The following is a 22,981-nucleotide window of genomic DNA, read 5'->3' on the forward strand; positions in this document are numbered from 1 at the left end:
AAAGGAGCCTGGACCAAAAAAAGAAAGAGCCAGAAAGGTTCTTAAAGGGTTAGCAAATTTTTACATGCTAAGCAGTTCTTAGCAAAAGGTGAGTGATCTTCCCTAAAAGCTATTAAATTAATCATATTAAGCCCAGAGAAACATCAGCAGCGTATCATTTTAATCCAGTCCACATGATGCGTAAATGCGCAAATGTTAGCATGCCAAGCAATTGTTAACACAAGGCACAAAATCTGCCTTAATTGTCATTAAATCATAAATAAAAATCCCAGAAAGTCATCAAAAGTGCATAACTTGAATAAATTCAAGCCATTAAACTCAGACTCCACCAAGAAGTTGGCAACGTCACCAATGAAAGCTTCTACAATGCATGGCCCAGCGTAATCTGCAATGCAATGAAATGGTAAGCAGAAGTGGTGGATGTACTGCATGTAAGCCCCTGCATCAGCAACCAGCCAGGTACGACTGCACAGACTCAGGGAGCAATGTGTCCTGGTTCAGGGGAGATTAGGGGCTGAAATCTGGGGGCTTTGCTGCTCCAGTGCCCTGAGGGAGACCGGCTATGCAGTGAAGAGGAAGTGGGAGAGTGAGGGAAGGGGGCTCTGGAGAAAAGAAGATTACTGGAGCATGAAGAACAGAGCTTACAGACGAGAGACACACCCTCGCCAAGAGGAAATGAAACATACACTGATTAGTTGCAAGGGTTAACTCCTTACTCTAAAGGACCTGTCAGCAGGTCCAGACTTTAATTAGCTTCACAGCAGTTGCTGGATAATAAAATTTAACCTCCATCATACTCTATTATGTGAAATGATTTAAGCTACTGTAGACTCATTTCCCTCTTAAACACAGATCTTAAAATAGCCCTTCTTCCGATCTTTTTCTTACTCTTACTAGTTTTTCTGTTTCCACTCTTGCTCAGTTTCTAGCTCAAGCTACTCTCGCTGTAAGCACTTTCTTTGCAGCACTTTTAGAGAGCCAGATGCAGAAGCACACAAACTTCAGACAACTCAAGCAACCAGCTCCTATGTTATGGTAGGAAAGCAGTTTATTTTCAGCAGTAGAGACCCAATATCTGACACAATGTCATGTTTTCCATGATTTGAAGCAGTAGTTTCCCCTGGAGTTCTCCTGTCCTGAACATGTTAGTGTTTTTTCTGCTCTAATACAGCCAATCAGCTCAGAAAGGGTTTTGTGTATTATCTGATAAGTTGAATTAAGTGCATTAGAGCAAAGAAAATAGTCACCAGATTGAAAAAAGTCTGTGAAGTTCACAGCATCACATATTTAAAGGTTGGTTAAGAGTTTTCTTTGGAGCATTCGGTATCTAGTAGCTGAGACACATCGCTTGTTTGCAGGTACATAGCACATTGCTTCACACACACACACAACACACACACATTATATTAATATATATATATATATAATATTATATATATATATATATATAAATATATGAATTTTGGCAGCTGTTTGGAGAATCATCTATCCCTACACATTAAGCAATTTGTGGTTGGCTATTTTGTATGTCAGTCAAACGGCCTTTCCTGACTATTTTGCTTTCCTGTCAAAGTCAACACACCAGGCTTGCGCAGCTTCACCATAGCTGATGAGACCAGCTGTGTATACACAGTGGTCATCAACCATGGAATTGGAGATGTGTCTTCCTGAAGAATTCAGGTCCAACTGTAAAGTCTAAGCACATCAATCCAAAGTTCTCCAATAAACACCAACGAACCCAAACGTTTGTTTCTGTGTGCCATACCTGTGTGCACTTATCGGGAAACTCTAGAATGTTCTCCTCACATTCATACTGTTCTACAGTCATGACTGTTCACACTGTTAGAATGTTCTCCTCATTTCCACTGTTCTAGAATGTCTTCTCCATTCCCACTGTTGAAAAATGTTCTTCCCCATTCATTCTGTTCTAGAATATTCTCGTCCCATTCCCATTCACATTGTTCTAGAATGTTCTTTTCAATTCTCACTGCTCTCCCATTGACATGGGTTCATTTTGGTTGTCGATTTTATTCTGGAACAGTATAAAACCAACCAATGTTGGAGTTTGTTGAATCAGAACATATTTGATCAGGTCTACTTGATTAACTGGATCAGATGCATTAGATTTGGGCTGGAACTGCAGGAAGGCAGATCCCCCAGGGACAGGGTTGGTGACCACTGTGCTGAACTACTATCCTGGACAGCACATTGCTCACTGATTATTAAAAGAAAAGCTTTTCATTTGCCGTAATCTCATTTGGACTTGCCGGTAGCTGGTTTATAAGAAACGTTTCTTTCCAAAATGTCCTGAAGGCTCCAACCTATATTACTCAATATTGCACTGGTAAGGGTTTCCAGCCTGCAGCCTGAGAGAACTGGTGTATTTACTATCCCACCGAATACCCGCGCAGTCTGCCTATGATAGGTTCTCCAACCCACTGTGGCAGCAGCCCAGGCAGGCTGGCAATGATGGAAAGTAATTCCCACTGTGGGAGTTGGGACTATTTTTAACCTTATCTAACAGGCTGCATGGGTATGTATGTGGGTGCATACACTCACTCACACGCTTACACACTCACACACTCACTCCCTGCAGAGTTTTGGTTTCTTCTGTGTTTTTTCTGCTGCATAAACAGAGAGACAAACTTACCCTGCCAAGTGCAGTATAGACCCAAACTTAACCCTGTCCATGGTCCTGAAGTGGCCACAGCCATAACCAAGTGCTACTACCATTGACTATGATTCCACAGAGTCCGTTGTTAGCCACACTAGTAATTACTGCAAGCTTTTCTGAACAATCAAGGGTTTCTTTCTACTGAAAGAGCAACACACACTGGTCAGAGATGGTTTTATTTTTTGCTATTGTCATGGTTGTTCATCTGGAAGAATGTTAGTCTAATACAGGGGTGTCCAATCTAATCCACAAAGGGCCAGTGTGGCTGCAAGTTTTCATTCCAACAAAACAGGAGATCACCTGATCAGCATTTTGAAGACTGAAACCAACTGCTTAAACAAAGGTGTGCTCCAGCTTGTTTTGAGGGAAAACCCTGCAGCCACAAAGGCCCTTCATGGATAAGACTGGACACCCCTGGTCTAATAGAACTACTTGTGCTATACGTTAGTATTATGTGATGCCAGAAAGTCAAGCTCATCTTTGTACTCCTTGCAGGTTTGGACCATTCTTGTCCTGGATACTTTTCTGTGCTTTTCCCTCTTCTCTCCCCCCTCCCTCTGTGGGACTGTGCTAACTCTCACAACTCACCCTGGCCTATTTCTGCCTGCCCCGTGTTCCACTTTCTGCATTCCCTGCTTCCCTGCACGCATTTTGGCAATGACTCTTCTGCGTACATCAAGGCTATGACTCACACGCACACGTCACTGCTATGACCGCAACTCCATATATGTTGGCTATGACCGCACTCCATATACTTCCACAAGGCTCCCAACATCACCTCCATATATTTCTGCAGGCAACTTTGTAAAAACATATATTTACGCTCACACAAACCAAAACAAAAACACAAACACGTATAAAAGTGTCCCTAAGACCGACGGAACATTTGGCGAAGCGGGCCATGCATGGGTGAGAGATGACAGGGAGTGCGGATGGGTTCTAACAAATAACATTTTATCACAACATCACTGCTAGAGAGAGAGAGGAAGCCAACATCCCCACACACAATTACATATATTTCAACATACAGTACATTTAAGAGACATAACAGTTTAAAATTATATGTTTTAGTAAGCAAGAGAAAAACAAAAAAAAATGTTAGTTGTTGTAGAACGTCGTCTGTGGAGCCCCGTCCAATACACTTAAAACCCTGCAGACTGTCAAGAATGTAGCAAACACCCCTATATAAATCCCCATCACTAAACCTGAGACTGATGGGGCCTGCTGAACTGCCTGGGAGAGTAAGCAAGTGAGAACTTAGACGACAGAAAAAGTGGCTGCTGTACTCACTGGAGAGAGCCTTCTCATACGTCTTCGCCATCGACACAAAGTTCCTCAAGCAGGGGTTAAACTGCTCCATGATGGACTGAAACAGAAACAAGACTTTTGATTACTACACAGGCAAAAGAAAACCATACACAGCCTGACAGTCACTGACCTGAACAACTTCAGACTCAATGCCATTTAGACCAGCTCTTTGTCTCTATAGAAATGGATTTTTTTCATTTAAGTTCACAGTGAGAGTGTACCTATATACAATAATAATATATCTCATATGTATTATACATTTATGTATTATGTACTAAGGCTGTTCACACCGCAAAGCCTTCAGGAGGTCTTCACTGGAAACATCAAGTGTGCGTTTGATGCAACACATTAAAAACAGAAACAGGGCGTCTGTCAGAAATGGGGAGTCCATTAAAAATGAAGTGTCTGTCAAAAACAGGGCATTGTATCACACCGCATCATGCTCTGGCGCTCACGGCTTCATTGATTACAATGGGAGCATTTTGGTTTTGTCATTGACGTTCGCTCACATCACTTGCTCTCAAGTCAAGGTGTAAGTCCAACCTAATCCTGACCTTAAACTTAGTAACCAAAAAAAATGGTTTTATCCTTTCAGTTAAACAGAAATGAACTATGAAGCTGTTGTAAAAAGCACTCCTTGAAGTCAGGACCATTTTGTTGTTCCTGGTTTTTTTAAGTCAGCTCTGAGTTTCTCTAGTTTTCCTCAAAGGTCACAACATTTTTGTCCTTAATATGTATATAACCAAACAAACACATTCACTCAAATACTAACAAGCCAGAGTCTTTGACAAAACAAAAATATCCAAAGTTGTGGTGGTGTTGTGGTCATTCAGTGGCTACATAAACACAGAAACAGCTAAAGTGATGACTCACAGTATGTCAGCAATACTCACACCAGCCAGATGTCAAAAATAAAACTCCTCAAATTGTCCAGCTGCTCCATTTCCACTGAAAGTGTCTAGACTACCAATCAACAGATGTTGAAAGAATGTAAAAAATCAGAACAACCAGTGGATCTTTGGCTATAAGAAGGTCAACATAAAGGTCAAATAAGAGAAAAATGGATAAGTCTTAGTTTGAAGAAGGAATTTTATATGAGATACTATGTAATATGATATCAGAAATAGGAGAGAAAGGTATAGGGCAACTAAAGCCCTGTCATTAAATAGACGTGTTTACATCAGAACATATTTTGCAAACATCTATTTCTATACAGGTCTTCACTGATTCACATAACCAAGATCCAAGAACTGGTCCAAATGGGCTTGAGTCTGAATTTCAGGTATGTGTCAGATAAGGGCATAAAAATACATCAGTGCATGTGATGCACTGATCTGCATTGACTCTGGAATGGTAGAGTTATTATTATAATATATCATAATCACATTCAAATGCTAGGACTATTTTCAAACTAGTCCTAAAAAGTAAAAGAAAAACATTGGTATATTGTTTTAATTGTTTAATATTCCACTAACATGTAAATAGTTCTGCACAGTGTTCCTCATTTTGTATATCCAGTCTTTTTTTATTTCACTATGCACTGAATTGTTCCTTAAAGAATCATATAATTGAATCAAATCATTGCCAGAGATCTACATCTCATGTACCAGTGAACGCTTCACCAAAATCTAACATGGTTTGTATCTGTAGAACTGTAGAGCTCTAGAATTTAGGTCATTAAAATCTGTGATGAATCAAACACACAGACAGGGTCACCCCCATCCCCTTGCACTCGGCCAAGCCAGGGCTGCTGGGCAGTGGGTTGAGGAGGCGCAGGAGTGTGTGGTGAACTACATTCTTACACTGACTCACACACACACCCACACTCACAGCTGCCCTTTACATTCCATTTGTTCACTCTTAAGAACCCCTTCGTGATTGAAAACACCCTCTACACTCTAATCAGAATAAATCTCACTCTGCTCACACAGTGAAGTGTAACCTTTTCCCCACCTTGTCCTCATTTTGTGGGCTTTTTACCGCAGCCTAAGAAGAAATATGGGGCACGAGAAAAGAGGGCCCTGGATGCTTTTAAGCAGAGGAATTCAGGACAAGGAGCAGAGCAAAGCCACTGAAAGGGAAAGAGCTTTGACCAAGCAGCGAGATAATAAAGTGTTACGCAATACAATTACACCACTGACCACAAAAAAGAAAAGGGTAATGAGAGTGTGGTTTGAATATGAAGACTCCACTTCAGGTTTTATGAGGAGCGGAGTTGCTTGTGTACTTAATTAGGGCCAAAAACAACAGATTTCTTGGGAATAGTTGAGTGCCTCCTACTGTTCTGTGGAAAACAGGACTCTTGTAAGGAAAAATTAAACAGAGCAACTCAATCTTTTGTCTTACAGGCTGTGCTGCAGTGTTACCAAGCAGACCATGCATATTCTTAAAAAATAAATGGTCCTAAAACGTTCTTGTTTTGGATCTATGGTTCTATGACAAACCTCTACTTGGTAAAGAATCTTTACATTATACAGAAAAGAAAAAGAAAAGAAACATTTACCAATGTGTATGGAGCTCACTAATGCATTCATAAAACATTAAAAATGACCATCTTAGAAGGTAAAAACATCACAGACATCTAACATCTCACATATGCAAGTGATGACCACCATGCTCTTAAATGGTTCTGGGCTTGGAGGAACAGTTCTAGGAAAAAAACATTAGCTGGCATAGAGCTTTTATGTAATGTGGATGTTCTTTAATCTTTGAAAAGTTCTTCTGTTTAACAAAAATGTTTTTTTTAAAGAAACCATTAAAATGTTCTTTAGGACACCAAAAGTGGTTGGTCACCAACCCCACTCCTGAAGATCTGTCTTTTTGCAGGTTTCACCTCTGACCCAGACCTAACACACCTCGTTCAGATAATCAAGGACTTCTGAAGGCAATAATTAGATGGATCATGTGGGGCCAATTAGGGTCGGAGCTAAAGTCTACAGGAAGGTGAATTTCCAGTAGCAGGGTTGCTGACCACTGCTCTAAGGTGTCCCTTTTGGCATCCTCAGTTTTTTTTAAGAATATAGGGGGGAAAAAATGGTGTCTAATCCAAAGAATTTCCAGAAGCTCTTGTTGCCATGGGCACAAAAGCATCCACAGGCCACAAACCAAATCTCCACAAAGAGAGACCAAGCAAAAAGACCATGGCACACAGTCAATACAGATGCCCAGCTGAAACCATTAAAGAAGTAGGAATGTAGCACTTCAACATGCGTCTCTAAGTAATGTAGAACTCTCCCTCGCTCTCGTTCTGCCTGCCATTCCTTATGTAATCCACCGGCCACTTCACGAAGAGACTCAGCTGAGGCCTTCCAGCTGCGCTAATCAGCCTGACAACACCAGCTGCAGGCAGCCAAGTGCAGGAGCACAAACAAACATATAAATAAGCAAAGCGGCCGAGAAGCAAATAGAGGCGTGAAGGTGGAGAGAGGCGGAGAGAGAGGGGAAGAAATCCAGGATTTGGCACAGCAGAAGCACAGCTGATGAACAGAGCCTGAGAGAAGCAGGGTTATGTAATTAAAGTCAGACAATGCTCCCCCTGCCACTTTTCCAAAGATGAAAAAAAGAGTGATCCAAAATGTACACCAACAGTTACACTTCATACTGTCAGTTGACATATCATATAAAGTATGCTTTTCACACTTTATAGCAAAAATTCAAAGAGCAGGCCTGCAAAATCAGCCTGTTTTAAACTGTCAGGAACTGTGCAGCTACATTTTTCGTTCATCAAGGTACAATGTAAATGTACCCTCAAAGGTACAACAGTGTTTCAAGGTCCAATGGTGTACCTATATAATGAGTTTTTACCAGGAGAAAGATACATCTTTGCCCCTTTTCATAACCTACTGTTTTAAAACAGAACAATAAAATAAAAAGCCTGGAGATGAGACGGGGTGTGTGGAGTCATAACAACATTAAAAAATCAAATAATAATATAATTACAATAGATTATGTTCCCCAACTAAAGGTACTAACCATTGATGGTACTATACAGTGACAATTTAGTACTTTTTTACCTTTAATTGTCATCAAAAATCTTTATTCAAGAGGATTTCCACCAGTTTTTTATTACATTACTGTATAACTGAATCACTGAGATGTAAACAAAGTCATGCAGAGTGGTTTGATTTGAAATGGACCATTATAGAAATTGGAAGAGGGGGTGTCTACACCACAAATATTGCCATTTTATTTACTGTCCAAGCAACCAGTGAACCCTACCCACGTCTTCTGAAATGTCATTTTGCTGTGATGTGATGTTGTTAATAGCAAAATACAAGTATCAAAAAACTGTATTTTCTATGGGTGCTGTTTTGCCTTAACGCCCAACTGCTATGAAAGTGACTAAAACCAATTAAATCTATACAGTAGTCTGAGCGTATAATCATTCCCATTAAAACTCCTTTCCATTTCCTAAACAATCCATCAGTTTGCAACTAAAAAATAAAAAAAAAGACAGCAAACAAACCTGCGTAGCTGGCGGCTTGAAATAAAGTGGATCTTGATTACACTAATGACAGCTTACCGCACAAACGTTCATCACTGCACTGCAGTCATATCCATCAGGAAATAATTAATGGAGAGTAAGTAACAGGCGTGATTTGAGATTAATTTGTGTTCTGCCAGAGAGGAGAGTTTGATACTTAATGACTTGGGAAGGATTCAGGTTCCTTACTAAATTAAACCTTCATGTTCATGACAGCATACTGGTGTTTTAGGCCACATGGAGGCAAGTTGGTTCAACTTGCCAGTCAAGTAGGAATGGACATGTGGAGTCAGTGTAAACATCCTTGATTGTGTTTCTGGACGTTCAGCAATGTTAAGCGTATTCGCTGAGGGTTTTATGACTGGTTTGTTTAGCTTTCAGGGAAGAAAATATTAGGTCTGACTATAATAACAACATGCTAAAATAAGAATAAAACAATCAGATAATTAAGTTAATTACTACAAACTTTGCAGCTACTCTATTTGAGAACTTCACTATATTTTACAATCCAGCTGCAGTATTTTCAAAGGTATAACTAAAGTTTACAGGGATTACTTTGCTGTTGTTCTAAAATGTCCCTCAGTTAGAAGTATATCAGCTGTACTTGGTTAGATAACGAGCTCTGCGTCTGCACTGGGGCTTTATTTTTCACGACCTACAAGTGGACAGAGGTCACTATGACCCATGTGCCACTCACTACGCATGCATGTGTCTGTGTGTAAACAGCCAGTACAGCCCTAATGAGTCTTAAAGAGATTTAATCAGCAAACACTTACAACTGCTTAAAACTGTTTAATCAGTGCCTAATCAACAGGGCTCTTATTAAAGCAGTTAAACAGGCCGTAGAGACTAGAATGGAAAAATACCCTCAAGTAAAAGAAGCTGCATTAAACTGTATTGTCCATTAACATGGCAAAGCCATTCAGCTAATCATTCATTTCACACCGTCATTACAGAAATACATATAAAGACCTATATATGTAGGTAACCCAAATAAAAAGGCTATATATTGAAAGTATTTACAGTATTCCTTTTATAAATTGATTTACATTCACAATATAAAACAATACAATTTATCTTTACAGGGGAATATTTTATCTAGCTTCAGCAAAAATGCAAAACCATTGGCATTTATTAGCATGAAACCAGTTAAACTGAAGTCTTAGTGTTGTATTTAAACTTTATTATATTTAATTTATTATATTTATACAGTTCAGTCATTTTGTAAGTTAAACTCAACTGTTTAAGAAGAAGTTTAGAACCTAATAGTGTGAACTTTAAATATGTCATAACTAAAAAACTAATTGGTGAGCAGCTTTGAAAATTTGTACAGTTGCAGGAATCAAATACAAAGTTCTGCTTGATTTTTTTCCATGTATGTCCGTGATGAGACCTGACACGCTCTAGATGAGTTGGCGCCAGCTTCGAATCACTCACTAAAACAAAGCTATATGCAGTGAGCCCATTGAGCGTCACATACTTTCACACTATGAATTATGAAACCTGAATGAATTATACAAAATGATGAAAGTGAATGTCAGGAGTTCAGCTCAGTAGAGTGGCTTCTTACAGCTCTACATTATGTAAAACACTCAAGCTTAACAGTTAAAAGTTCTGGGCTAAACCCAGCAGGCAAATGGCTAATATGGTAACCACTGTGTTTGAGTGCACTGCAGTATACAAGCTTAATGCAGACGATGTTGATGCTGATTGAGCCATTTAGAAAAAAAAAATACTGTGCTTCTTTATATTATGAACGTTTGGTCCAAACTCCGTACAGCGATGCCATAGAAGAACCATTTTTGGTCCTTTAAAAGCTTTTCAATGTCTGTTTCTTTAAACAGTAATTTTCTGTGAGATGTTTAAGAGTGAAAAACCTTTTACATATCTAATATTTCCTTTTTAAAAACTTCTAAGCTTTTAAATGAGGTATATGTAAAGGTAAGCTGGAAATGTAAAAAAAAAAAAAAAGAAGAAGCGGACATACAAGGCTTTGTCTTGACAGTAACGCTATATGCTTATTTGAAATGCATTTTTTATCCCTCACTATGCTGACTCAGTTTCTTGACTGGATTGCTGTTCAGTTTCTTGAGCATTTTTAGCAAGCCACCACTCTCAAATACTCCTACCCTCTCACACACGCCAGGATCATTTTTAGCATTGTCACACACTAATCATACCCTGCTTGAGACAAATAAACACAATTTACAGTACACATACCTCCCACAAGGACAGAATCCCAGGGTATAACTCATACTATTGACATCACATTCATACACACAAACACACGCATGCAAGCCTATGTTGATATCGGCTCTTCTAACATGTGACATCTTCCACATTAAAGCTGCTTTAATATAAATACCAGTGTATCAGATTTGACCTCTCAGGGTGCAGTAAACTTCCAGCTCCTTCCCACGTACACTGATCCCTGACCACTGGTTTAAACAAAAACTATGTACACACACACACACACACACACACACACACATAAACAGAGCTCCTCAATAATCCAATCCACCTCAAGCTAATAATATAACCAATAACAAAACCTACTCAGTGTTGTTATTGTGACTGTGCGTTATTATAGTGTGTCTTCTGATGTAACTGAGATGTAACTCCCAGGTAGCCCTTCCATTTGGGCTCCTGGGAACTGGGAAAAACTACTAAACTTACTCTGGTAAAACTAATCCAGCTCATATAATGCTTGTATTAACTGCAGTGTATCACTGTTTTTGACATAATTTGAAAATGCCTCTTGCTCTTTACATTGTCTGTAAATTTCATTATGAATGAACCAAAAGAAACGACCCAAAATTACTTGGAAAAAAGTCTGGTTCCATTGACTCACATTAAATGTACAGTATATTTTTTCTTCTCTTGTAAAGTCATCATTTTGGAGATACAAGGTTTTGTATCCCCAGTGAGGCTGGGTGCCTCATAATGCTTTAAAAGAACAAATTACATTTAAACATTTTCTATTAGGAAATGTGGTTTGTGCCCTGTTAACATTTACAGTACTATGTAAAGTTCCATTTAGTCTCTTTTTAAAAAGAAAATAACACAGCAAAGTAAGCCATGTCAGATTTGTACAGATTTGATATTCTTTTAATGCAGAGTGGCACTGCTCATGAGCTCATTATTAATGCAAACTTAAATATCATCTGATATATTTGGGAATCTATGATAGTGAATTTGATCAGTACTGCCTAGCACTATATTACCCCATTACAGCACTCTGTGGGCAGAGGACTAAGCATTTTTCCCCAGGCTCAGAGCCATTAGTGGCCACTGCTGGCTGCTGGCACAAATCAAGCGGCTAAGGCAGCAGCAGGCTCGCTCCATCAGAGACAGAGCGGAAGCGAGCGGCACATCCGCAGCATTCCAAATTTACATTTCAGATGAGCTCTTATCCACTGTGTTCGTGTGTGTACGTGTGTGTGAGTGTGTGTGTGTGTGCCTCCTCCACACAACAGCAGCAGCGTGAATCCCACCTCTGCGAGGTGAGAGTGAAAGACTTCCGTGCCCATATTTGGTTCTGTCGGAATTCCCCCGCAGTCCTCACTCTGCTGCAGTGTGTTCCCATTCTTTGCACGTTCAGACCGTACCACCTGAGCTCAGCCAGAGGGGGGGCTCAGACGGAACTGCTAGAAATACAGGAGCGTTCTAAAATAGTATTCTGCTGTCTGTAGGATTCTGTTTTAGAATTCTATCGCTCGTAGTGTTCTGTAGTCACTTTCTAATACATGTTATACTCGACAACAGAATTCAATTTTTTGTAGTATTCTACAGTAACATTCTATTGGATGTAAGTGAGGCAGTGAAAGAACCCCATCCCGAGGAACACTTTGATCCATTCAGAGAAAAGCAGCAGCAGCTTTGTGTGAGCTTTGTGTAAAAACCCCACTCACTGTTTCATCTACATGAAGGTAGCAGAGAGGCACTGAGGTTTTAATGAAGAATCCATGTGCTGGTACAGGAGCATGAGCATGCAGAGGAAACCAGTGAGCGAGTGAGGTAGTGAGTGAGTTAGTGAATGAGCGAGTGAGTGAGGTAGTGAGCATGTTAGGTCGTGAGTAAGTCAGTGAATGAATGAGTGAGTGAGCAAGGTAGTGAGCGAGTAAGTGAAGTAGTGGGTGAGGGAGTGACGTAGTGAGAGAGATAGTAAGTGACCAAGGTAGTGAGTGAGTAAGTGAGGTAGTGAGTGAGCTACTGAGTGAGTAAGGTGGTGAAAGAGGTAGTGAGCAAGTGAGAATGAGGCAGTGAGACCGACAGTGAGTGAGGAGGTGAGGTAGAGAGTGAGCGAGGTAGCGAGTGAGGTTGTGAGTGAACTAGTTAGTGAGGTAATGAGTGAGTGAGGTAATGAATGAGGTAGTGAGCGAGTGAGATGTGAGGAAGTGAGAGAGATAGTAGGTGAGGAAGTAAGGTAGTGAGTGAATGAGGTAGCGAGAGAGGTATTGAGTGAGTGTGGAGGTGAATGAGGTAGAGAGTGAGGTACTGAGCGTGTGAGTGAAGCAGTGAGTGAGTGCCTAAAGTAGTGAGTGAGTGAGGTAGTGAATGAATGTCTTTTGCATCATCCTTGAAGATCTGGTCTTTTTCCCTTCAGTATCCAGTATTTCCTGCTGATATTATCCAGATACCTGGTCTGAGATTGGTGCCATCTTCAGTATGTGTTTGTGCCAGACTGAGAGTTCCTATTCTGGGGGGGGTGAAACATCCTCTCAATCATCCTGACTCCCTTAGTTCAGTTCTCCATCTGAGGACAATCACATTGACTTTCCCTCATCCTCTGCCAGTCTCTTCCTTCACATCATTCCATCCCTCCGTCCCTCCTGGCACGGCCTGTCTACATTTACAAAGAGCACAGCAGAGAGATTACTCTCATTACTGACTCTCCTTTCCACCAAATTAGATCCAACATGGCTGCCAAAGGAGCACATTAGCCCACAGACTGGAAGAGGGATGTTTGAGCCAAAATGTTGCCCTGTACATACACACAGATGACAGGCTTTAGAGGGAGATAAAGGCCTTACAGTCCTGGGTCTAATGAACAGAGATTTGTTTCGGGGCATCATTCATTCACAAAATAAGCTTCAGAGTTGAAAGAGATGATTATCTCAAATGGCTTTTTAATCTTCATGATAAGACTGATGTTGCAAAATGTATGGAAAGCTTTTATCAATAACACAACATTTTGGAATAAACAATTCAACACTACAACTTTTAAATACTTTTGATTCTTCTTTTTAAATAGGCTAACATCACACTGACACAGCGTTCTGTCTGTAGGCGAACGACTAATATGCTAGTTTGCCCTGAATGGACAAATATGCACTCATTAGCATATCTAAATTCTACATACTTAATGATCTTATGTTCCCAGAAAACCAATCATTAGGTGCAAACCAAGTTGTATGCACAGTGCAAGAAGGTTAACCAGCTAACAAATAAACAAACATTACTCGCACTGCCCTCTAAGCATGTTAGCGCACCAAATAGAAGTTAGGTTCTAATAACTTCAGGTTAGGATATATAGTGTTTCCTATATCTATCTATCTATCTGTCTATCTCTCTCTCTCTCTCTCTCTCTCTATATATATATATATATATATATATATTTATATATATATATATATATATATATATATATATACACACTAACACACACAAGGTCTCAGTTTCTGTGTATCTAGACAACACTTTTTGTTCACTTCAACATGATGTCTTCATGTTGTGTATGTATGTGTGTGTATGTAACGATGGGTGATTTCCTGTAAGAGTACTGTGTGTATGCGTGTGAGAATGTAGAGGAATAGTCTGACAGTGTTCTTGCCAAAATACACTCTGTCCCTGTCTGTTCCTGCTTCCTCATCTCCTCTCAGCCTGATACAGAACAGCTGCTTCAATGTCTCACCTGCACGACTCCTACGGCGACAATGACACTCAGTCACGCACATACACTAACACAGAGACTTCTGACAGCTCACACAGCTAAAACACCTCCACACAACCAGTACATCAAGCCACCTTCATAGTGCAACAGTTCAAGTATGATAGTATGACAAAAAAACTAATTGCCACAATTTCCTCTTAAGCCATATGACATGTTTGGTCTGTGAAGTTTTCTTCTTTAGTTTTAGCTAATGTAGCTGACAATATGGCTGCAATCATAAACTTTTAGCTGACAATTAATTGTCATATACATAACTGCAGTTGTGCCAGCATATGTGCTAAAACCAGCTAACAAATAAACAAACATTACCCGCACTGCCCTCTAAGCATGTTAGCACACCAAATAGAAGTTAGAACTTTTTTGTTTTCATGCACCTCATGGTGCCTCAATATATGCATTTACTATTTTCTTTTCTTTACATTAATTTGCCTCCATCTACCACAACCAAAGCACGTTTGTTTGGTGAAGCGTAATATGACTGTTAAATCTAATGACTGTTGAAAAAGGCTGCAGTCAGCTTAAATAACTGCAATCATCTCAAATAATTGCGATTAGATGATTTTGTAATAATTGTGACGGGCCTAGCTGACAAGCTTCTGTATATCAATTAGCTTATGTATATCAATGTAACTGCATGCCTCAAACTGCAGTCAAGTTGCTAAGTAACTAGTGCAGCCTAATGAAGGGACAAAATTCAGCTGGCTGCTACTTTTCTTTATAACTGCTTGGTTTCTGACACTGAACGACATACTGTTATTAACAGAAACGGACAAACACCACACAGCAAACAGCAAGCAGAATAATATGATACATGATTTCAAACATGTCAAGGATGAGGAAAATGCTGCTCTTCTGGTTACCCAAATGAAAGCTGAGGTGTGGCACAAAAGTTAATGAGCAACACATATTTTTACAGTTCCTTACACTGGCCTCAGAGGCTCATTGGGTGGCAGTTGTTGTATCATAGCAATTATTGGCTTTGCCATGTGCTCCATGGCAAAGCCAGTAATACATGATAATACATGATACATGATACATAATACATAATACATAATACACACATACATGATACATAATACATAATACACACGCCTACATGTCAGAGTGTGACATATTAATGGCATTCATAGTAATATAGAAATGGACATATAAATGACTACAACACCATCAGCTGAAAATGAGCCAGTTGGCCAACATGGTAGGGCTGAAAGATTAATTGCTTTTACATCAAAATCAAATTTTCGAATCGCGAAAGCTGCAGTTTTAATTATAGCCTACATCATCGGCAGTGTTGCCTTAAGTTTTAAATGGTATTAAGCTAATATACCTGTGAACTGCCTGTAGATGAGTTAGACCAATCAGAAGCATCCAAACATTCATGTGCTGGGACATCACAACCCCAACTTACTGTTAGTCTGATACACTACGTCCAGCATTCACTCTCAAACCAGAAAAGTGGAGGTTTTATTCTTCATGGCCAAAATATAAGGCTTGATGATTTGGACACATGGGTACATTCACTTTATGCTGATTAATGTGCAATATAAAGTAATAAACAAATAAACAACAAACAATAAACATGCTATTCATGCCTCTGAGGTGTTAGCTTTCACCACTGTTCAGTCCAGAGGATTCAAATCAGAAAAAACAAGAACAAACAAGGTGTCACCACAGAAATAGACCTAATAGAACTCATTCTCTACCGGTGGCAGAGTGATAATACTGCCATCTGTTAGTAGCAGCTTTTGGAGTAAAGTAGGCTAGCAGCATGAGGCCTCATTTAGCTAAGAGAAAGCCTGAGGTTTCACTTTCATTCACTTTGTATTCTTTCCATCAAATGGACAGACACACACACACACTCCAGCTTGTTTCTGGACTCATTAACTCTAGCAAATATATAAACCGGTTTGTCTTTGTGTTTCGCAAAGTCTATTTGTTGTGTTTTTTCCTTTCTGTCTCTTTTGTGGCAGTTATCCTTGTTTTCCATTTTTTGAGTCCTGCTTTGTGTTTTCTGTTTTTGTTATGACAATGGACTGCTTTTTGTATCTGCCTACCTGTGTGCTTTCTTTGTACCTGCCTACCTGTGTGACTTTTTATTGATTTGTGATCACATTGATTATTGGAAGCCCCCTAATAAAGATACTCAGCACATGCATCATACCAACACCTCCCATTCATAATATGTGTCCTTATTTTTACATCAAGTAAGGAAACTTACTTGCAAAGGTTTTCGTACTATATAAGAAAAAGCTATTTGCAGACACGTTGGTCATATTCAGCTTTATGTTCATCAGTGGGTCTTCTATGGTATGTAGAGCAGGTTTTACCTCAATAATGATTTGACAGCTTTTACAAACTATTGATAAAGTATGTTTTGTCCCAAAGGTGGTTTAAACACCTGAAAGGTTTGAGTATTGATGAATGAGGATATTTTTATTGCTCAGTTGCTGCTCTTTGATGGCTCAGGAGACTTAATGGTGATTCTCCTAAAACTTCTTCGGAGCACCAGCGCTGGACAAAAAGGAGACCCGAGGTACTTCTGGTCCAGAGCAAATTCTAATAGTTATTCACAGCATCTAAACTGATAAGTCTCTTTGTCTTGGTTGAAAAATCATTTAGCTCATATTGGGATTTCTTTAGTTCAGCTACAGGTAACTTTGAGCATTATTATCTATGCAAATCTAAGCACAATATACATACATACATACATCATCTAAACCGCTTATCCTTCTGGGTCACGGTGGGGTGCTGGAGCCTATCCCAGCTGTCATTGGGCAGAAGGCAGGATACAATACAATATATATATATACAATATACAATATGCGATTTTACTAAAATCACTGCTAAAACTCAAGAGGAGCCACATGTGACATTACTGAGGTCTTTTGCTCAGGAGAAACATCTAAGCAGCAGGAGAAATCCTTTGTCTTTTCATCTACTGTCTCAGTTGTGAAGGAGAAACAGAGCTTTTAAGGTGAGCTCTTTGTTGATTTTTCCTTCCTATGGGACATTTATTATGAACTCTTCAAATACATAGACACTGTGTATTAAAATTGCATAAAAATGCCATGTTTGAGTTGGTCCCTGTGGAGGATGTGTACTTGTAAAACTTGTAAATTAATCAGAAGTGTTCAAACTTTTGCATATGAGTGTAAACCTGATTAATCCGTAATATGTTTTTAAAATGTTACTGGTTATTGCAAGCCTACAAAGAAAACATGCTAAAAAAAAAAAACATTTTTGATAGCACGATTAACAGCATATGTGTGTTATGGTTCCATTGAAAGACAAGAAAAAATGAACATAAGATCTCCATGAACATGAGACGTGTTGAAAAGCTTCTGTTTCTGTTGTAGAGACAAGAGTACAATGCATCCAGTACACAAAACAGCACTACATCAAGAACACTGTATCTCAGAGAGAAAGACAGTGAAGTGTCAGAGAGACAAAGGCACCCATATATTAACATTCAGACTGCTGACAACCTGCCACACTATGACACCAGCGTTTAAACATCCCCAAACCGGCTCCACCGACTGTTCTGTTGACATTTACAGGTGACTAGAAAGGAACACACACCTGAACACAAGTCAGAACACACACACACCCACACTCAGTGCTGATTGTGGAACTGACACTGAGCTGTACTGTATCTACTGAATGTACAGCACTAGACTGAGAGTATGTGTGAACACTGCTGTCATCAGTTCACCCATATCTCTGACCTCATCACTTTTGCTATTATTTTCATTAGCCACACGTTAATGCTCATCAGCCTTACAAGGTCAGCCTCAGAGAGCCAGACGTGGAGCAGTGAGCCAACGGCTCATCGATCACACGGATGACATCTCTGTTCACGTGACTGGAAGGAGCTGCATTAGCTCCTTCAGAGCAGCACAACAACACAGAAAAGGAATCGGTCTTAAGGAACGGTGTTGACTCTGACAGGGTAATTAGGTGTGTTTTGCGAAGCGAAGGGGAAGAAAAGTTTCACTCACAGCCAGAAGGGATGAGAGGGAGAGAGGACTGCTCACTTAGGAGGGAACGGCCTGAGACCTCAACACGTACATAGTGCTGTTTGAATGTTTGAAACTATTGACTTCAATAATATTAAACCAATTTTGTTGCAGATGCATACATAAGGCTTTTAACATAATGCCGGTGCTCTACAACTTCATATGTTTTAAATCAATTGTATTGATGAAAATTTTAGAGCTGGCCAGAATGTTCAACAAAGTTATAGAAGATTCTTAAATGACAGAAAGCTGTACAAGAACAAAGTGATAATAACTTTATTATATAAAGTTAAAGCCGCATGTAAAATTTGGGGATTTGGAGACCTCTCTGGTGGAAATGTGTAATTTCATGCAACATGCAAAAGAACATTTTGTAACATCGGCTGCGTTTTATTCTTTTTCTTTTATTCTGCATTTTATTCTTTTTCTTTTATTCTTCTATTTCTTTTTTTATTCTATTATTTTACCGCATTTCTATTATTTCTATAAAAGTAGAACTGCTAATGCTAAATGCTATTTTTCCATTAATGCTAATCCAGGCTAATCCAGATAGTTTAGTCCTAATTCATACATTTTATAAATGTTTATGCATCAACATTACAAGACATGTACATGAAAAATAGTGGATATCAGCATCGGCCCACAATTCCCACATCAGCCCATCTCTGGTAGATAATGATTCTAATATAATGCTTGCACTCTATAACTTAATATATTTCAAATAATGTGTAGGAAGATGTGAAAAATGAAGACATTTTTGCTCATTCTTATGATGAATATGGCTGTTAATTTATCAAGAATTTACCGTAAACAATTAATTACAGTATATTATTCATCATTTAATAAATTCTTGTTGTTCCAAAAAACTTGAAACAAAATAAAATAGTGGTGTCTAGGTTACAGTATTCCAATCTACACTGTAAAAGTTATTGTTGAATAAAATAACAACTAATGTGGTACGTGATAGCAGACTTCTAAACAGTGGTGTACAGTCTCACTTAAATCAGCCTTCAAACACTTCCCACATACACACATGCACACAAACACACAGTACATTAGACACTGCCCACACACCCTGGGTCAGGAGCTAAGGTGGATCCACACAGGCGCACACACACACAAACACACACACACGCACGCGCCCACACTCACGTTTGGCCTGTGAGACGTTACTCGCTCACACTGGCAGATGCCGGTTGAGTCACTGGTGAGTGCAGACAGGCGGCTTGGCTCTCCAAGGGAACTGTGAGATTACTAAGCAGCTGCCAGGCCAACCTCTTACTCACACACACTCACACACACTTATACACACACACATAGACACACACACATACACTCAGTCTTAGTATCCAAAACCAAAAAAGAAATGTGACATACATACAGAGGCCACAGTAGATACAGTGACCGCATAGAAATATACAGTCCATCTGAACAAAGCGCTTCAATAAGAGGGTGGTGCTGATCTCATAACACCTTAAAGTGATAGTCTGGTGAGAAAACTAGGAAAAGGCTGATGTTGATATTGATTTTTTTTTTCATGTACATATCTGCCAAGGCCAATACATAAACATTTACCTGCACAAATTAGGACTACATCTACTTGGATTAGCATTATGGAGAAATGTAATATTTATCAGAATAGGGTAAAAAGTGCAGCAAAATCAATAAAATTCAGACATTTTAGTGCAGTAACTCAGAATCACCTAAACATTCAGCTCCAGCATCCAAAGTACAATAAACTCCAGAATAAGAATGCCATTAAATATCAGTTATCAATCAAATATCAAAAATATCTAATCTAAACATTTGTCTAATGTCGATACCGATATGATTCCGATATCATCATGCATCCCTAGAGAAATTACATTTTGGTGGTTAAACAGACAGGACATCTTTGATGATGTTTGCTGCCTAAATTTTACACCCGAACTACAAGGCTAACATAGCTAATGAGGAACTGGAAGCTTATATCTCACCAATTAGCATAATGCAAGCTACACAGTTGCCTCGAAACCATGTTCTACCCTAAATAGACTTACTTATGTGGTATCTGACACAATTAATTGCTATTATTTATAAACACTACATAAAATTCAGGTGTCAAGACAGCTGGTGCTACTGTTTTTATCTATGCAGAGTACTTTTGTATGATCATTGTGTAAATTTGCTTTTTTGACAAAGTCAAAAGGGGAGTAACATGATATTGCATGATATTGTGCATTCTGTTCATTCTGATATCTACATCAGCACCAATCAACAACCATAAGCTGTGCAACAACATGGATACAGTCATCATTTTTCATTATTCGAATCATGTTCAAAATAACATGGTAATATCAAACCGTGAACCCAGTATCAAGAACCATACTGAATTGTGGGCTTTGTCTCCCTACCCCCCCTACAAACTATCACTTTAACCAAACAAGTTCAAGAGAGTCAGACAGACGGAGCCCCTGTGCCAGCTCATTTAGACTGGCAGACAGTCTGAGGTGAGTAGATGCAGCCTTCTGTGTCTGTTCTCAGGTCAGCTGGTGTCGTTTACCTCCCCGCTGCGCCCTCAGGCGTTCTGTCTCTTACAGCACCGCCGCCCCCCAGCCGAGGGTCAAAGCCACCGCTCCGCTCTTCACACAGATCCTGCAATTATTCCGCCTTCTCAAAGCGGGGGCCCAAAGAGACAGGCAACGGCGAGAGGAAAACAGTCCCCCACATCTCCTCCCCCAACACACACACACACACACACACACACACACACACACACACACACACAGAAAGAGCAAACTCTCCCCTGGTGTTCGTCAGTGCAGCAGCCCCTTCAGGATGTGCTCATTAACTCACCCTGCATTCTCTCTACCTCAACAAATCTCCACAGGCTGGCAAAATAATGATCCTCTGCAAGCCACCACAACCACTGACCATTCCCCACTGTCACTGATCAAACCTTAAAGCAGAACCTTAAATCTTTAAGCAGTCACTAATGTCTACAGTTTAATGTCTACACACTGTTACAGTTGAGTTCTAACACTCTTTGAAGGATTTCTCTCTGTTTGAGAAAGCATGTTAATTAAATCCGAGAGCTTTGATTGCTTTTGGGACCATCTTGGTTAGTTATAGTCTCTCTATATTGTTTGATCAGGCAATAGTTTGGCAAAAAATCTAATTTACACCATTTTTCCCAGCTCCAAACGTAGTCAACCCGCAAAATTTGGATCTTTGTTGTCTGAAGTTTGCTTCTTTGGTTTTACACTGAAGCTATGAGGCTCATGTAGCAAACAAGCAAGCCTAAATCATCACTTCAAACCACTTCAAGTCATCTCAAATAGACTTGCCTATGACACCGTAAAATGCACTGTTTTCAATAAGAAGTGGAGAAAATTGTATGTCACTTGGCTAAAAAACAGAAGTAGCAGTTATGTTAGAGTCTGACAATTGTCCACACTTTCATCCATGTTTGATTTTTTGCCAAGCAGAACTCACTTGTATGAAAGCACTTCATTAGCTGATGTTAGCTCAGCTTAAGAAGTCTCTATGCCATCTCGTTAGGCTCGCTCTTCTTGAGGAGACGGCAAGGCTGCACAGCAACTCTCCAAAGCTTTCCATCAAATCTTGCAGAAACATAATCCCATGCGTGGATTACGTGGTCACTGGCCTTGTCCGTAAGGAACAGGAACATCCTGTTACGAAACTTAAGCTTCTCCAGCATGTTTTGGCCTGAACCAAACTCATGAAAAGTCACCGTCTTATGAAATATCCTCTCTCAGCAGAGTGCTTCTGTTTTTGCTGGTCTGGACTTTTTCTGCTAGTCTGAAATTTTTAGGTGATGAAATCCTTAACCTGACATTGACCACAGGGTTCTTCAAGGCAAGGATCATTCCAGTTATCTCATTTACACAAAGCTAAGGTGCACACATTTGAGCAGCCAGCCCTGCATGACTTACGACTACTTTTACATCTAATGTGGTCTATTTGAATATCTGGTAGAGACTGGTTGAGTAAGCCGCTATGCCATAGAAAACATCTTCAGTTCCCCAGTGCACCTTCCAATTGAGTGGTTTCAGTGGGGAATTTTAAAGAACGATTCACTAAAAGGACCTTTAGAGACCCAAATGTGATTCTTCTAAGAGCAGTACTCCAAAAATCCCTTTGAAATCTTATCAGATTTGTGCATATTAGAGCAGTTCAATGTCACATTCAACTTGAAGTGCAGTCATCTCTCAATAAGAGCCTTTTTTGGTGGAATGGGGGGACTTTTAAGGAGGAACAGGCAGCCACCGAGGGAACTGGACCATCTTTATATTAGATGTTTAGTTATATTGCTGTTAAAACGTTTCATCAATAAATGTTTTAATTAATTTGGCTGCACATAAGAATTTAGCAAAAAAATGACTACAACATCTAAATAACATTGACTAAAACATCTACAAACATTGCTTAGAGTCTAGGCTATTATATGTACATCTATATTTGATGAGTTATTATTGTATATAACAAAACAAAGGCAACATGTTAACATGACAAGTGGTTTAAACTTTTAGACAGTAGTGTTTCTG

The 22,981-nt window shown here is 39.5% G+C and overlaps 1 protein-coding gene across 6 annotated transcripts in view; it reads right to left on the reverse strand.

Annotated features, from left to right (window-relative positions):
* The window catches only part of baiap2b (BAR/IMD domain containing adaptor protein 2b), a 94,873-nt gene that overhangs the window by 69,068 nt on the left and 2,824 nt on the right, over positions 1-22,981 (reverse strand). For 5 of the 6 annotated variants that reach the window (XM_036572036.1, XM_036572037.1, XM_036572038.1 and 2 more), the window contains exon 2: positions 3,965-4,040. In XM_036572036.1, coding sequence (XP_036427929.1) covers positions 3,965-4,034 — 70 coding nt within the window. In that variant the 5' untranslated portion in view covers positions 4,035-4,040. Of the gene's footprint in view, positions 1-3,964; positions 4,041-16,236; positions 16,245-22,981 lie in introns of all 6 variants that reach the window. The other variant, XM_036572039.1, reaches the window with a different exon arrangement.

The sequence above is a fragment of the Colossoma macropomum genome, unplaced genomic scaffold, assembly GCF_904425465.1.
Source record: "Colossoma macropomum unplaced genomic scaffold, Colossoma_macropomum, whole genome shotgun sequence".
NCBI classification, from domain to species: domain Eukaryota; kingdom Metazoa; phylum Chordata; class Actinopteri; order Characiformes; family Serrasalmidae; genus Colossoma; species Colossoma macropomum.